General features: G+C 43.5%; 1 protein-coding gene across 3 annotated transcripts in view; it reads right to left on the bottom strand.

Annotated features, from left to right (window-relative positions):
- PDE8A (phosphodiesterase 8A) overlaps positions 1–17,347 on the bottom strand; it is a 2,216,737-nt gene that overhangs the window by 1,777,175 nt on the left and 422,215 nt on the right. The window contains exon 1 of one of the 3 annotated variants that reach the window (XM_069222555.1): positions 2,701–3,502. The exons of 1 other annotated variant lie outside the window; for it this stretch is intronic. In XM_069222555.1, the coding sequence (XP_069078656.1) occupies positions 2,701–2,919 (219 nt within the window). In that variant the 5' untranslated portion in view covers positions 2,920–3,502. Of the gene's footprint in view, positions 1–2,700; positions 3,503–17,347 lie in introns of those variants that run through there. One more of the 3 variants, XM_069222556.1, reaches the window with a different exon arrangement.

The raw sequence follows: 17,347 nt of genomic DNA, 5'->3' as shown, positions 1-17,347 counted from the left end.
TCACTGTGTTACTGTGTGTTATGTGCAAATGCTTTACACATTGTTTCCAAGATAAGCCTAACTGCTTGTGCCAAGCTACCAAGGGGGTGAGCAGGGCCTATCAGAACAGGTATCTCCCTAATCCTGACTAGAGTGAGGGTCCCTACTTGGACAGGGTGCAAAACGACTGCCAACTAGAGACACCATTTCTAACAGGGACCATCTTCAAAATGTTCACCACAGTATGCTCTGTCTACATCACCTCTGGGTCCCCAAACTAGGGTAGTAGGAACCCAAAAAATATAGCCCCTCTCACCATTCAGTGTCTTTTTAAGCACTCTCATGTTTGTAACTTTCTTTTTTTGTTTTTTTTACAGCTGGGAGTAGTTTGTGTTTTAAAGACCTTGTTTGTAATTTCATTGCAATAGGCCTGCTAGCCCTAGGAATGTGTAATGCTCAGTGCCCTCTAGAGGCTACATATTTGGTTACAGTGCATTATTTTCTGTCATTTTCTTTTCATGTGGTTATGCTCTATAGAGCAGTGGTTCCCAACCTGTGGTACAGGGACCCCTGGGGGTCCGCGAAGCCTCTTCAGGGGGTCCCACAACTGCTTAGAAAAATAAATAATATTAACAGATTAGGTCTCAATAATGACTCACAAGGGGGTCCCCAGATTCCCACAATGATTCAGTGGGGGTCCCTGGGTTTCATTAATGATAAAGTGGGGTTCCACAGAAGTGAAAAGGTTGGGAACCACTGAGGCTAACTATATGGTTAAATGACTGTGTTACTTACAAATGATATTTTAATTGTGGTGTCCTCTAGGGGCTGTTCTGAGCATTACAGTCTAACGCCAAAAGTGTATTTCTGATAAAGGTTATTATTGAGCTTACATGATAATTGTATGTTTTATTAATCTCTCCTTATTGCGATTATGACCATGATTCAGGCAAACCTAATATCCTTATTACACTATGACTGTTTGAACACTTGATATGTTTGTGTGACGCTTCTAGTTTATTTCTCTTGTTACTCCTCCATGGCTGTCTTGAGTCTTGTTTTGGGGAATTGTGTTACCCAGACAACAACTCTTATGGGGGGGTGATGAAAGTTGCATTCTATTGAAATTAGCATGGCAAATTTAAATTGGGATGCAAAATGGCAACAATTTCATTTTTGGCTGCAGGTAGAGGAAGAAAGTCAATGGAAGTGCTTTAGTTATACCCAAGGCCGCTGGAATTATAGGGCAGGAAAAGACCAAATGATAAGGCAGGGTTGACCAATTTATGTTGCAAGAAAAGTCCAGTTATGAATGTACAACACCAATAGCTCTAACTCAAGCAAATGAGAAACCTACTGCATTGTAAATGCTTGTTAACTCTTGCAGATACAGTCTATGGGTTTTCTTTGTTGATTAGCTGCTAATTTTATGTTGATTGTTATCTATATTATTTTCCTTGTCCTCTTGTGATGCGTTCTGACTCTTAGGACAGGTTTGTGTCATACAAAACCGCAAAAATAAATACATAAACACTGTCGCGGTTTTCAATGGTTAATTGCAGAAATAAATAGCTGTAAGTGGCGTAAACTTCCGGTAAGTCGACTTTATTGACTTTCGATCCGATTGAAATAGAAACAATTGCTTTTGTAAAAATGTACGTTTTCCAGCAGTAAATACATTCATTATATGTCAAGAGCATCAAAGCCATGCTTATTGGAAACAGCTATTGTCAATGCTGTTCTCATAATGAGCATGAGCATATCCTGATATTAGTACAGGCTACGCAAAATGTAACTCCTGACGTGAGCCTCACTGGGGGCACAGAGCTTTGAAAGAAGGACCCCTGACTAGTAAATTGACCTTGCTATATTTTACAGTGCTGACACTTTCATCCCCTAAAGGGTGGTCTTCCCTCTTAATGGTCATCCAAGTTCTCTTTTTTGTAAGCAGTGTAGGGTCAGAACAGATCTATGGCAGCAATATGCCCACACAAGATACAGAACACAAAGCGTGCGCTGTCACACCTACTAGACTTACTCATATGGCCGTTCTTAAAGAAAAGCTTTTGAGTTCTACAGCTACTCGTACTGCCATTTTCTTCTCTATTATGTATGTACTTCTAAGGCGTGAACCCAGCCAAAAGCAGTTGTGTAGTATTGGAAGTAGGCCTCACCCCTTACAGGGAAGGGAAGGACATGCAAGCCCCAGGCCCCAGTCAAGCCACGGTGATATAGAGAATGTTACCTCCACAAAACTCACTTAAACAAGTGTCTCTTAATGATCGGGCAAGCACAATAGTTATCATCTAAAAAATGACAGTGGAGGGGAGAGGCCTAAAACTCAAGGGAAACTAACGGAGATATTCACATATTGTGACAAAACATAATGGTATAAATTCTGTGATACACATCAAAATATAAATCAGGAATTCAGCAACCCCAAACTATTGTGGAGGGGTCGTTTGAAAAGAGGACTTTATAGCAACTAGTATACAGAAAATAAGAGCTTAAATTTAGTCACAACGGCCCAATAATCAAGAAGGGTGTTCGTAATGCGTCCCCACGGCATGAAGTAATGTATCGCCATGTGAGATCTTACACGGTATCACACTGGGAAATCACGCTGTGCGAGTGCAGGTCAATAAAAAAGTATGCAAGGCCAAAATATTGCAGTTTATTCAACAGTTTGAGTGGTAGCAGCTGCCTGGCGTGAGCCTTTACCTTCACACTGGATCCGCTGATCCGAGTGTCCGCCTCCATGCTTTCTCCCCGGCCCTTCTTGTACGAGGGGGTCCGCAGCTTGTACGTGGAAGTGGGCTTTACCGGAGCCCCCGGGGCCTGGTTGTCCTGCTCCCGGGGGGCGGCCGAGTCCTCGGAATCCTTGCCGCTGTGGTACACCACTCTGCTGTCGGAAATGTGAATACTCGGAGCGCAGCCCATGCCTAGATGGCACTTTTTGACACAACGACCCCCAGATCTTGCTTCTCCACAGACAGTCTCTCAGTGCGTGAGACGCTCTAGCGGATATGCTCGCTCCGTGGTATCCGCCTCGAGCATGTCACCAGTGTCCTGGGCGAAAGAGATGCAGCCCGGACTGAGGCAGCACAACACCAGCTGCTTTATCTTGCTGGTGGTAAAAACACAAAATCAAAGCCAGAGGAATGCCCGGGTCCTGCTGTCAGGGGCTCCGCAGTGACGTATGTCCCCACTCTTCCTTATTCACCCCTCTAGTGCTTGCATACCCCGAACCCAGTGAAGAGTCTCTCTTCGTAGTCTACCCGTTCCTGAAGCACCCAGCCTCCTTGTTTAGACGTACTTGTTTCGCCACCACACCTTAGCAAAACAGAGAAAAATTCACCAGCCCATCAAGTTCAAGGGCAGCTGAGACGGTGCTCCTCGCATCATCCACCGTTTTTATGTGATTTTTTCTCCGTGCAGGGGGAGTGAAGAATCCTTCACCGGGCTGCCCCCTCCCTCCCCTCTGCTTCCTGCTAGAGGCTGCGGCTCGCCGGGCTCATCTCCTGGCTACATACAGCAGCGGCGCCGCCGCATCCCTCCTCCCTCACAGCGACGTGAGCTGACTCTCCCCGCTGCTGCCCTGTGAGCACGGGAGACGAAGGCTGGTCGCAAGCCGCTCCGGGGAACTGGCCCAGACCCGTGACCGTAAGCGGACCAAGAGGGCAGAAGGCAGGCGTATCTAACCCACCACATTCTACCACCTTCGTTATCCGTCTCCCAACCCGTTTAACGACTTGTATGAATTTGGAAGAAAACAGAGGCCGGAGCAAAATTAAGCACTTTATGCGCACACTCAACACGTTGATCTTTTTGACCACCTAGTCGCAGTGCTTATTTACACACAGGTAGTTCAAAACTGACAATGATTTTATTTAACACGGAAGTATTCTGCTAACATTCCCTCAAAGGTGAAGTTCATGATTTCGCTGTTTTTTAGAGGGATTTTTTTTGTCTTTGCCCGTTTTTTTCTCCAGGTTTTCCCATCCTATTCCTCACCACTGAATTTGACAGCAGCAGATCCAATTAAAACAGCCGCAAGCAATGGCCTCTTGATCTTTACTGACGTAAATGCAAATCAGAAGGGCGGACCAACGGAAGGCGGTCCGGGTAGCTGGAGGACGGAGCGAATTTCAAATGCGTCAGAGTCTCCTCAGCACCGTGCGCGCCGTCTTCGAAAGCGTGAATGCTTACGAGATCCCTGGCGTGTAAGCCAAGGAGCGATAAGGGGGAGTAAGTGACGAGTTGTGTACTGTGTAACGGCCAAAGCACATTGGTGTGTTCCAGGCCGAGGGTTTCTTCTGTGTTCTGTAGTCTGCGGTCCCATATTTTCTGCTTAACCGGACTGTAAATGTCTGTTTTATTTAACTGTATCAAAAGCAGCCTTACATATCAACACTCACAATATTCACTCGATTTCTTTAGCCACAAATGACTTCCTGATACGTCGAAGTGGTCCGATAAATGAGAAAACTCAGTTTGAGAGATTCTTGAAGTTTATCCATAAGAAGGAGCCCACAACTCATGCTTCCTTTCTTCACGGAGTCCAGTCACCAACTGCCAGAGTTATTGATGGACACGATGGAGAATGAACGCGGAGCGTGAGGAGATCATAAGTAAACACAACAGTACATTACATGCCTAACAGTACATCCTCTCCAGTATATGCCCAACACTACATCATCTCACCCATTACACAACATTTTGAAAATAATTCAGCATTACATAAGTCTTTGTACTCTGCAGGCATGGATACATTGCGAGAATAAGCTCTATTGGTATTAAGCGATATTCCTATATCATTTCTGTCTGGATTACTAAAATCAATGCATTGTGTTGAATTACTCTTAATACTCCCTCCATTGAAGTTTGAATGAGAACTTAACTCAGAATTTCTATATACAGTGGGAACAGGAGAGAAGATTCCACGTGATGACCGAGTTTAATATGACAGATTTTTTGACACATTGAATGTAAAGCAATTCTAAGATTCTTCTTTGTTTTTAAGTGTGATAATTTTATCAGGTTGCTTAGGGGAAATCTTTACTGATATTAAGAAGGGTTGATCAAAAAGGGGGAGTATATGGCGCTGCTTGTCAGGAATCGTTGTGTATCAGTTAGTTATGGTGGTGCACTCAAAAGGAGGTCATCCTAAACTCCTTACATTCAGTGATAAGTCACTGATAACAATGTTGTTTTATATAAGGCACACAACCAATATTAAGTCCATTATGAATAAATGTTCATATCTTCATTCTCCAAATTTCAAAAATAAATATTCATGTCTTCAGTTCTTCAGCTGTTTATTGTCAATAGCCATAAGAACTCCCCGTCAATAACCATAAGAGCTTGCCAACACATGTTCCGTCAGGGGTGTACCCCAAGACTTCAGGGCTGTAATGATATATACATGGCATGTTGTCTAAACAGTATTTTTTAGATTCAAAGCTAATTTCATAACAAAAATAATTTTATAAATTTCTCTCAAATAGTGGGATCATCCTCTGTAGGTGTTAAGTGCCCATTATCACAATAAGTAAAATAAAGTGAATTTTGTTTCATTCCGACTATTATATACCATTAATATTTGTGATAATTTGGAGACCATGCACACGTGTAACATAATAGGAGAAGGACAATCATCCAACATTATTAAGAATTACTCTTTAACGGTGATCCAATTGTGTCACAAAGGATATTACATTACGGAAATGCCAATTCAAATCGTAGCCACCAATGTGCAAGCCCACATGTTTGTCACCATAACCTTGATTAATTAGAAAGAAAATAATATGAAGCGATGCGAGTAACAACTACAATAAATAACAAATTTCAAATAGGAGTAGAAATAAACCCTCCACCTAGCAAATGGTACCTGTTTGCACATAATTTAAGTAGTGAAGGTTTTCTCATAAATGAGTTATAATTCGTAACAGCTCCTATGATGAGACCAACGGAGACAAAAACATATAAGTATTATGAAGAATCAATATAGCAATTGAAAAAAAACAGGTTAGATATCTAATTTCACTGTCACTAAATGACCCAACTTATCACAACAATATTTCATTTGAGATTCCGCCATCATTTAAATAAAAGTCCCACCATGTAAATATTGTCCAAAACGGTGTAGCCGATGTCCATAGTTATTTATATTCATGTTCTAAAAATACACACATCTGTAAATTTTAAATCCCGGGGGAACTTTTACAAGTGCCCTCTAGCTCCACCACCCTATTTCTTTGAATAAGACTGATCCTGTAGAGCCGTGGTTCCCAACCTGTGGTCCGGGGACACCTGGGGGTCCGCAAAGCCTTCTCAGGGGGTCCGTGAGAGCCTAGAAAATTTAAAAATATGAAAAAATATTGACAGATTAGGTCCGCAGCTTACAGTAATGACTCAGGCGGGGTCCCTGGATTCCCATGATGATTCAGTGGGGGTCCCTGGGTTCCATCAATGTTAAAGTGGGGGTCCACAGAAATCATTTTACAATGACATTTTTCTTCCCTAGGCATAATATTTATAACCCAGGCAGGGCATAGGTTGGATATTGGTTTCCTTTTACGTAATAAGCAAAAAGGAGAAACACCAGTTGTGGAGTGTGGCATGAGAGGATCTGCCCAAACCTTTTCTCTAAGAAACCCTTCAACTGGGATCTTATTAGCCAGGGCAGATTTTATTTCTTCTTTAAGGAATCTAGTCATCCTCTTTACCCAGCCATTTGAAGTAGGTGAATATAACGCTGCTTCCAAATGTCTGATATGAGAATTACAAACTAAGTCCTTAATTTGTGTGGAGGTAAAGTGTGTACCGTTGTCGGTGACCAACTCTATTGGAGTTCTTTCAACACTTTCCTTAAAAATGATATGACCGTAGTACTATCATTTGCACAGACAAAGTCGAAATATACCCATTTAGAAAAAAGGTCCCCTAAGACTAGTAAATAATTTTTATGTAAAGGTAATAGTTCATAAGGTCCCACAAAGTTCAATGCAACCTTGGGCCATACATTGTCAGGAAGTGGAACAGTGTGTAAGGGAGTATTATGTGTAATCCAGTGCTCATCAGATAGTAATCATGTGTTACATTTTGAGATGTAACTTGAGGATCCAATGAATGCCACCAAAAGTATTGTTTGAGAATTTTATAAGTAGCCCTCACTCTTGGGTGGCCTTGGTGAGCTGCTTCAATGAACTGAGATCTGATATATACAAAATAGTGGCTATGCTCCTTAAGTATGCATATCAAAGTATTGTTTATGTAATGTGCTTATTCCTGCCAAGGGTGCCAACCACCCAACCACTTAAGGTGCAATTATTTTGGTTAACACCACCAACATCCAACATGAAGAGAATATGTACCGGGGCACACAGAAAAGTCCAAGAAGTCCAATCTTTACTGTGCTTGCAAATCAGCGCATAACACAGGTATGTGGTGCATCAGGAGGATTGTATTTATCAGCTGGCATGAGATTCAAATCAAAGCAACGGTTAGTCCAATGGGAAAACAGCCGATGTGTTTTGTCTAAAAGACTTCCTCAAGTCTGTAGAACGAATATATGAAAAAAGGAACATGTAGTACTACAGCAATACATTTTAGATGGAATCAAGATGCTTCTTGCTCCTCCGCAGAAGGAGCCCCTCAACCGGAAATGTAGAAATAGAAAATTAAAAAGAGAGGGTGAATGAGCAGCTGATCCGCCATACACCAAGTGAGTAGCCTAGCATCTTGTATTACTTGTTAAAATGGCTACCCCTTTTGTTTTAACATTTTGCTCAGTACACACCAACAGCTGCAGCCCAAGAGTATCCAACACAGCTTTGTTAGAATACTCTATGTGGTTTTCTTGTAGACAATAAATATCCGCTTTTAGTGTTTTCAAATCTTCTGCTACTTTCCTTCTTTTGCAAGGGCTATTCAAACCACATATATTTATGGATGCTATCCAAAGTATCACCATTTATGTACCCTTAAACAAATGTTCCCGGGATCGTCATATTCACATAAAATCTCTCTGTTCCTTTGACTGCATTTAAGATCCATTACAGCAACCTTCTCGTCTGGCACCTCATACTTTAAACCATCCCTCATCCTGTTGTTGCTCACCCTCTTTGTTCTCTCAGGTATCCGATTTTTGTTTTTTAACCCACCTGAAAACCCCTCCGCCACCACCCCTCCCAAACCACCCTTCCCACACACCCCTGATTCCTTCCGATCCCCCACTTCCCCATTCCCCCCCTACCCTGAATCCCACTCTTTCCCCCTTCTACCACCCTCTCCTGCCCTGCCCCCCCAACCAGATGAGCAATCAGACCACTGCTGGAGAGGGCCGTGTGGCAGCAGTGGACCCTGTGGACAGTGAAGATGAGGCAGAGGATGAGGACGAGGATGAGGACAACAGAACTGCTGTGATTCGACAATATTTCCAATAATACACAGGTAAGACCGTGGTACTTCATATTTCATTGTCATTGTTTTGTTTAACATTGTCACTGGCAGGCTGTTATTTCCCACTTCCATGCCCACTCACTGTACCCTTTGGAAACTCTTTTTGCAGATGTTAGTGCCCTACTATCGCTCCTGGTGTGTTCACTGCAGCTAACTACAGGTCTCTCCTATTTGCACATTACTGTACAGTTGATTTGCAATGTTTGAACCTTGTTTAACGAATACATACTCAAATCATTCGACATACTCCATACTTGTATTTTTTCAACATGTGCTTACTGAAGTGCTAAGAAGAAAAGGGGGAAGTGCAATGGGCTGGGGTGATGATGGAGGAAAGTCCAGGGTATTGTTCCAGTCTATTTGTAGCACAGGTGCATTGTCCAAGGGGGCATAGGAAGGGGCGCAATGGCAGTTCAAGGTGGACAGGGTGACAGAGTGGGACACAAGGGTGACAATCAGGAGAGTCTTATTTCCTGGCGGGGGTCTTGGCAATAGTCTCTGGCTTCTGTCTGGATCGCAGGGGACGTTTGCGGAGTGGTTCTCCTGCAGGGGGAGGGGTGCTGGTGGCCTCTTGGTCCTGTGTCGGGGCTTCCCGTCCACTAGCGGCAGCGGAGGTTGAAGGTTGTTCAGATGTCTGGCTAGTGGCAGGGGCACGCTGTTGTAATACTGCCTCCCTCATAGTGTTGGCCATGTCTGCCAGCACCCCTGCAATGGAGACCAGAGTGGTGTTAATGGCCTTCAAGTCCTCCCTGATCCCCTGGTACTGTACCTCCTGCAGCTGCCTGTTCTCCTGCACGTTGTCCAGGATCTGGCCCAGCGTATCCTGGAAATGTTGGTATGCTCCCACGGACTCAGTGAGTGCCTCCTGGAGAGTCGGTTCCCTGGGCCTGTACTCCCCCTGGCGCCCAGCAGTCATCCCAGCTTCCCTGTTGTCCCTTTGCCTCTGTCCCCGAACCGTGTGCTCACTGCCACTGACCCCAGGTCCCTGATTGTCTTGGGGGCGAGGTGTGCACTGGGGTCCCTGTACAGGTGGGCACACTGCTGATTGACGTGTCCTGGGGACAGAGGTGTGGGTAAACTGGGTGGGTGCTATGGTGGTGTTTCCAGATGGGGGAGGCTCTGTGGTGTTGTGTGACTGTGCCTGGGTAGCCGACTGTCCGGAGGTCCCTGATGTCTTCCAGATCCAGGCAAGCAGAGTCGCTGTCATCACTGTGCACCTCTTCTGTGGGGGGACTGGCTAGTGCTGGCACCTCTTCTCCGGTGACACTGGCTGGGATCCCTGTGGGGATGTAAATGCAGTGTTATTGTTTCTGTGTGTGACATTTTGTGCATGAGTGGGTTGCCTTATTTGGTTATATTTGCCCTGGCAGCTTTAACTTGTGTGAGTTGGTATGTGGTGGGCTGGCTGATTCTCCAGTGTGCATGCTTTAGTGATAGGTGTCCATGCAGGGCTGTGAGTGGTGTCCATGCGTTGGTGGTGCATGCAGGGCTTGGCATTGGTATGAGTGTGTTGTGATGGTGGGTGTGTGGGATGGAGTGGAGTGATGGGAGTGAGGGTGGGGGTATGTGATGGCATGCAGGTGGGGGAGGGGGTGATAGTAGTAAAGAGCTGACTTACCAGAGTCCAGTCCTCCTGCTACTCCTGCCAGGCCCTCAGGATGCATGATTGCCAAGACATGCTCCTCTCATGTTGTTAGTTTTGGGGGAGGAGGAGAGGGTCCACCGCCAGTCCTCAACAGCTAGTTGGTGTCTTTCTGCAATGGAACGCACCCTCCCCCGTAGGTCGTTCCACCTCTTCCTGATGTCATCCCTTGTTCTGGGGTGTTGTCCCAGGGCGTTGACCCTGTCCACGATCCTCCGCCAGAGCTCCATATTCCTAGCAATGGATATCTGCTGCACCTGTGCTCAAAGTAGCTGTGGCTCTACCCGGATGATTTCCTTCACCATGACCCTTAACTCCTCCTCAGGGAATCTGGGGTGTTGTTGTGGTGCCATGGGTGTTGTGTGAGTAGTGTGGGTGAGGGTGTGTAGGGTGATGTATTGGGGTATGTGTTGTGAGGTGCTTGGGTGGTGTATAGGTGATGGTGGTGTGTGGCTCTGGTCTTGTATGTGGTCGTGGTGTCTGTCTTGTGCCAATAGTTTGTAATGGTAAAGGGTTGTGGGTAATGTGGGTGTGTGTTTTATAGTGGTGTGTGTGTGTATGGGTGTCAGGTGTGTGTAGTTTGAATTGTCCAATGTGGTGGTGTTTTGTATGTGTGTGTGTATTTTGAGCACGGCGGTATGTACTGCCAATGGTTTACCGCCATTGAATGTCCGCTGTGGTGATTCGTTGGTCATAATGTGGTGGGCGTAGTTCTGTTGGCATAATGGTGTGGGTTTTGATACCGCCAGTTTATCACTGATCTTTGGTGTGGCCGACTTGTGTCTGTGGCTGTACAGTGACGGATTGGTGTGTGTGTGTCAAAATATGGTGAACGGATATCCGCAGCGGCGTTATGTTGGCGGCAGTCAGCATGGCTGTAAGTGGGTTTTACCGACAATGTCATAATGAGGGCATTGTCATTTACAACGCCAATAGCTCTTAGTCTTGCAAATGCTCATAACTGTAAAATGAACTCATTTATGCTGATCGGTCCTGGTATTCAGACACACCAGCAGTGGATGTGTAATTAAACTAAAGAATTCAGGTAGTTGACCTTTACAGGGCTGAGAAAGTGAGACCTCTCTGGCCTCTATATCATAACAGTGCCAAAGACTATACTAACTCTACAGAATGGGAAATGGGAGTTCCTTGACAATTCAGGGCGTGCAAACCCAGGCTTCAGGTAAATTTGCTTGAGCGTGTATAAATTTTTTTCCTGACGCTATTCTATCCTTTAATCATCTGCATATCAATTTGCTTTGAGACACGGACTTTAAAGCTGGTGTGTAGGGTTCGATAGATTGAAGTGGGCATAGTATACAGCAGAGTAGTGGCAGGAACTCTAGAGTAAGATGGGAGAAACAATACATTGTGCAAATACATAGGCTGTAGCCTATAAGTTTCAAGGGTGTGGCAGATTTGCAAACTTGGTCTGAAAAACACCAGCGAACTCCAGCCACTAAGATCTCGATCTCTCACAGAAAATGCACTGCTTTGAGTCAGTAGCCACAAATAGTTGACAATGTGCAAACAATTATAGGGGTGCACATCTATGCCCTGTCAGCAGATAGAAGTTACAAAAGTAAATATGGGAAAGTAATCTACGGATGCATAGGAATAAACCTGCAAATGTATGTACCAAAAGACGCTCTTCACGCAGCCGAGAGTGTTTCCATTCAATTGAAACGGCCGCAGTTCCTAAAAGTACACAGACTTGCATAGAGTGGAAATACTGAACCAGTACCAACATCCTCTTTTTCCTTAATATCTACAGGGAGTGCAGAATTATTAGGCAAGTTGTATTCTTGAGGATTAATTTTATTATTGAACAACAACCATGTTCTCAATGAACCCAAAAAACTCATTAATATCAAAGCTGAATATTTTTGGAAGTAGTTTTTAGTTTGTTTTTAGTTTTAGCTAGGTTAGGGGGATATCTGTGTGTGCAGGTGACTATTACTGTGCATAATTATTAGGCAACTTAACAAAAAAAAATATATACCCATTTCAATTATGTATTATTACCAGTGAAACCAATATAACATCTCAACATTCACAAATATACATTTCTGACATTCAAAAACAAAACAAAAACAAATCAGTGACCAATATAGCCACCTTTCTTTGCAAGGACACTCAAAAGCCTGCCATCCATGGATTCTGGCAGTGTTTTGATCTGTTCACCATCAACATTGCGTGCAGCAGCAACCACAGCCTCCCAGACACTGTTCAGAGAGGTGTACTGTTTTCCCTCCTTGTAAATCTCACATTTGATGATGGACCACAGGTTCTCAATGGGGTTCAGATCAGGTGAACAAGGAGGCCATGTCATTAGATTTCCTTCTTTTATACCCTTTCTTGCCAGCCACGCTGTGGAGTACTTGGACGCGTGTGATGGAGCATTGTCCTGCATGAAAACCATGTTTTTCTTGAAGGATGCAGACTTCTTCCTGTACCACTGCTTGAAGAAGGTGTCTTACAGGAACTGGCAGTAGGACTGGGAGTTGAGCTTGACTCCATCCTCAACCCGAAAAGGCCCCACAAGCTCATCTTTGATGATACCAGCCCAAACCAGTACTCCACCTCCACCTTGTTGGCGTCTGAGTCGGACTGGAGCTCTCTGCCCTTTACCAATCCAGCCACGGGCCCATCCATCTGGCCCATCAAGACTCACTCTCATTTCATCAGTCCATAAAACCTTAGAAAAATCAGTCTTGAGATATTTCTTGGCCCAGTCTTGACGTTTCAGCTTGTGTGTCTTGTTCAGTGGTGGTCGTCTTTCAGCCTTTCTTACCTTGGCCATGTCTCTGAGTATTGCACACCTTGTGCTTTTGGGCACTCCAGTGATGTTGCAGCTCTGAAATATGGCCAAACTGGTGGCAAGTGGCATCGTGGCAGCTGCACACTTGACTTTTCTCAGTTCATGGGCAGTTATTTTGCGCCTTGGTTTTTCCACACGCTTCTTGCGACCCTGTTCACTATTTTGAATGAAACGCTTGATTGTTCGATGATCACGCTTCAGAAGCTTTGCAATTTTAAGAGTGCTGCATCCCTCTGCAAGATATCTCACTATTTTTGACTTTTCTGAGCCTGTCAAGTCCTTCTTTTGACCCATTTTGCCAAAGGAAAGGAAGTTGCCTAATAATTATGCACACCTGATATAGGGTGTTGATGTCATTAGACCACACCCCTTCTCATTACAGAGATGCACATCACCTAATATGCTTAATTGGTAGTAGGCTTTCAAACCTATACAGCTTGGAGTAAGACAACATGCATAAAGAGGATGATGTGGTCAAAATACTCATTTGCCTAATAATTCTGCACTCCCTGTATAGTGTTTGCTTCTTCAACACATACAGTACAATGCCTTCACAGTAAAATGACACAAACCTCTTCGAAGAGTGATGTACTAATCAATTTGATATACTACTTCCCTGTCCAAGGAGAAGGTGTTATTCACCAGAGTAACGTTTATAGCTAGTGGTGGAACGCATTTGACAGGTGTTTTCCCTTTTACCTCAGCCAATGTAGGTGTTGGGATCCTTTTTCATTGACTCTGGAAATATGATCTTTTGAGAAAACATGGACATTTGGTATATAATAAACTCAATAACAATGAGTCTAATTAAAGATACACTTTGTTCGTGTATTCTTATAATGAAATTCAAAATCATATCCTTCGTATGTTATCCAATAGTCCAAAGTTCTTGTCAGCTCTGTTTTGTTTTTATTCTCGTTTGATGATTACTGTATTCGGTTTGTCTTCAATGAACTATAGTTTGTTAACCATTTACCAATTTATAGATATTTAGAAGTTGTCCAGTGCTTTGTTACTGGCAGCCAGCAAGTGTGTCACCAAGAGCCAGATTGGGAACAAAAACCAGCTCAGACAAAAATGTTTAAGTCAACCGTGCTCACTTCCTAATCTCTCTGTTTTTCTCCCCTCTCTCTCGAACTAAGGGTCGGACCTACGACCTTTTGTTTTGAGGCTCGCAAAATTGCGAATCACAAACTGAGAGTCACAAAACAAATGATACAATAGTGTTAACCACACTGTTTGCGACTCCCAAATGGTCGCAAGGGACCTGCCTCATGAATATTCATGTGGCAGGTCACAATTTGCGACCCATTTGGAAATGGCCACACTCACAGAGATGGTGGCCTGCTAATGTCAACAGACCACCATGTCTCTGACTGCTTTTTAATGAAGCATTTGGTTTTAAATGCAGCCCGTTCTCCATAAAGGAAAAATGAAAAGTTTTAGTTTTAGTTTTTCAGAGTAGGCAGTGGTCCCTGGGACCAGTTCCTGCTCTGACAAAAACATTTTTGCTGCCATTCACAATTGGGAAGGGTGACCATGGGGATCCCTTCCTGTTTGCGAATGGGTTAACCCCAATTTGAAATTGTTGTTAACTGTGATTGTTTTGCAGCCCCATTCCTGGTCACAAAACAATCATACATCCCCCTGCGAGTCACATTTAGGAAGGGACGTCCTCTGGAGTCTCACTCCCTATTGTGCGAATCTGTAGCTGGATACCAACTCACAAAATAGGGATGGTACATTGTACAAGGCCATTTTGCGGTCACAGATGACAATTTTCACCTTCTGCGACTGCAAAATCGCGTCGTACATCTGGCCCTAAAGTACCAGCCCTGCTTGCAGTAAGTACCGGGGTGGGGGGGCTGAAGAAAGTGGCTGAGCATCCAGCAGCAGCCCCCCTCAAAAACCTAACTCCAGTGGATCTAGCTTAATGGGGAAACTCTAGATGAAATAAACTGGCAGTCTAGCCCTGATTTCACCCTGTTGTTGCTTGAGGTATGGAGTGTTTTCAAGGTTTAATAATTAGAGTATCAAAATCACGGTCGATATAGTGGCAGTATTACATTAAGTGCGATATGGGAGCGACTGGCTGATTAGGGGGAATCTGAGAATGAAAGGGTGTTCTGTTGTGTAAGCACATAACAATGCACTGGACAACTTATAAATATGTCAATGAAATGCTAAATAGCTATGTGACTGGAGAGAGTTTTTAGAGGTTTGTTTTTCAGAAAATGTATCAGGTTTATTCAGTATGTCTACATTTTCTTTCTGAATGTGATGAAATGAAACATAATAAAAGAAAGAGGTTTAGTTCTTCTAGACTTTCATAGTCAAACATTCATCTGGTTTCTTTCTCCTTCAGGTCTTCGCTTGTCTGTCAGGGTTGATCATAGGACTCCTGGTGTCATAAGTAGAATTGTCATATGCAAACAAACAATAAGTAAAGTTAGGTGTTTCTACTACTACTGTAACAAAATAGTAAGTATTCTACATCTTCTTTATCCTCTTCACCTGCATTTCTTCTTCTTTTCTATCCCTTTTTGGCTCCTATTCGTCATTACATCATTCTTCTGTCTTCTCTGCTGCTAAGTGTTTGATGAATTTCATGTCTTGCTCGTTTGAAATCTCTTATTTAGTTTAATTTTTCGCCATCTGCCTTGGGTTCGCTCATTGAGGACTAAGATTTTCTTCTGAATAATTCTAAACAACCTTAAGCTTGCTTATGGACTTATGGATCTAAATAATAGTAAAATAATAATAATAGAAGTATGTGAATGGAAACAAAATAAAAACAAAGATATTTATTGTTTGCTCTTTTTTCTCTTTCTTCCTTTGTGTAGGAGAAATGTGTAATATTTGGGATTCTTCTTCTTAAGTGTATTTTATGTATTCATTTCTTTCTCCTCTTTCTCCTCCTGCATTTTTATTCAAAATCTCAGCCAGGGAATAAGACCTTCTTTCCCACTCCATCAACCTTAGAATCCCCCACCTGTGCCCTGACTCTTACCTTGAGCAGCCCATACGCGGACTATTTTGGGGCAACCAGCGTCATTCTGACTTTACATGCAAGCAGGGAGCCACCAGCTCTCTGTGGCATTCTGGTTTCGTTAGTCAGAGTATTTGTCTCATGCTCCTTGTGTAAGGGTTTCCCTAATCTGGTTTGCTGCGGCTGGTTCGTGATGGCATCTATTTTAAGTGAGCTCCTGCCCGCAGAACAACCTTCCTCAGGCTCGGGACACCACGTTGTATGCATCAGCCATTTTGGGTTTAACTGATGTTTCTCATGTCGATGAAGCCAGCTCAGGGAACCGTTGAATCTTCTCCTGCTTGCTAGCTTCTCTGCAGACACGACATGCAGTAAAGTAATTTGAATTATAGTGATTTTTTTGACACAATAATCTGAACATATTGTCACAACTTCTGATATGAATGTTTTATTAATCCTATATTGCAAGTCCAAGGTGACCACACTTATTCTAGGAATGCCTCACATTCTGTTTGGCACTACAAAATGGGCGTCCACTAGACTCCAGTTGCGTCATAATTGTTCTTGCTTTATTGCTGCCTTACTGGATTGATAGAATCACCACTTCCTTGTTTTACCTATGCTCTTCGCCTTGCTGTTTTGCCTGGACAGTTGGGAGGTTTTCTTTGTCTCTATTTTTTGCTTCCTACCCAATATTAGTTTCTGTAGCAAATCTAGACTTCCACTTTCATTCGTGTGTCTGCGTTTGTTTACAGCGATAGTAGGCCATTCCGACTTATCAAGAACACTGTACACCCAGCACCAAGAAAACCAGTGTGCTTCCTGGTCATAGCTCCTTTCTCATCTTCACTATCACTGCCCGACTCCCAGAGATGTTTTCAAACAGTCGATGTTCCATTATTTTACACCTCTGCTTTCAGCATTCCTCCAACCTTGGACTCCGCAATGTGCTGCCTTTACTTTCCTCTATCACGTTACCTGTTACATCTTGCTGCCATGCCTCCTCATTTCCTTCTATTTTCTTTGTCTCCAGGCCGGCTCCTCCTCATGACTACCTGGATGACCTTCCCTTTCCAGCTCCCATCTTACAGAAGTGCGCTGTGAGGACACTGTATCAGCACAGAGACAAGGGGCCCTATCATATACCGACTCCCTATGATGTTGCCGCTCAGGCAAAAGAGGCAAAAGACAGCTAGACAGAAAGTTTGCTTCGTTTGTACCTTCTCTGTGTATCGTTTTAAAACAATAACTTTGAATGGATACGAAACATCTCGTCATACAAGGATAATGCTCTTTATTGTGAATCAAGCATGTTAATGGGCCTTTCGGCGTTGTTCAGCTACTCTGCAAGAGGCTGCCTTACTATTTGGTGTGATCCGGTAGTAATATGTTGAGAAATTATTATGTCTTGGTTATAACTTTGCTAGTGCAAGAATTAGTATATTCTGATCTA

Source organism: Pleurodeles waltl, chromosome 3_1 (genome assembly GCF_031143425.1).
Source record: "Pleurodeles waltl isolate 20211129_DDA chromosome 3_1, aPleWal1.hap1.20221129, whole genome shotgun sequence".
Classification (NCBI taxonomy): Eukaryota; Metazoa; Chordata; class Amphibia; order Caudata; family Salamandridae; genus Pleurodeles; species Pleurodeles waltl.
This window is presented reverse-complemented; position numbering and strand designations above follow the sequence as displayed.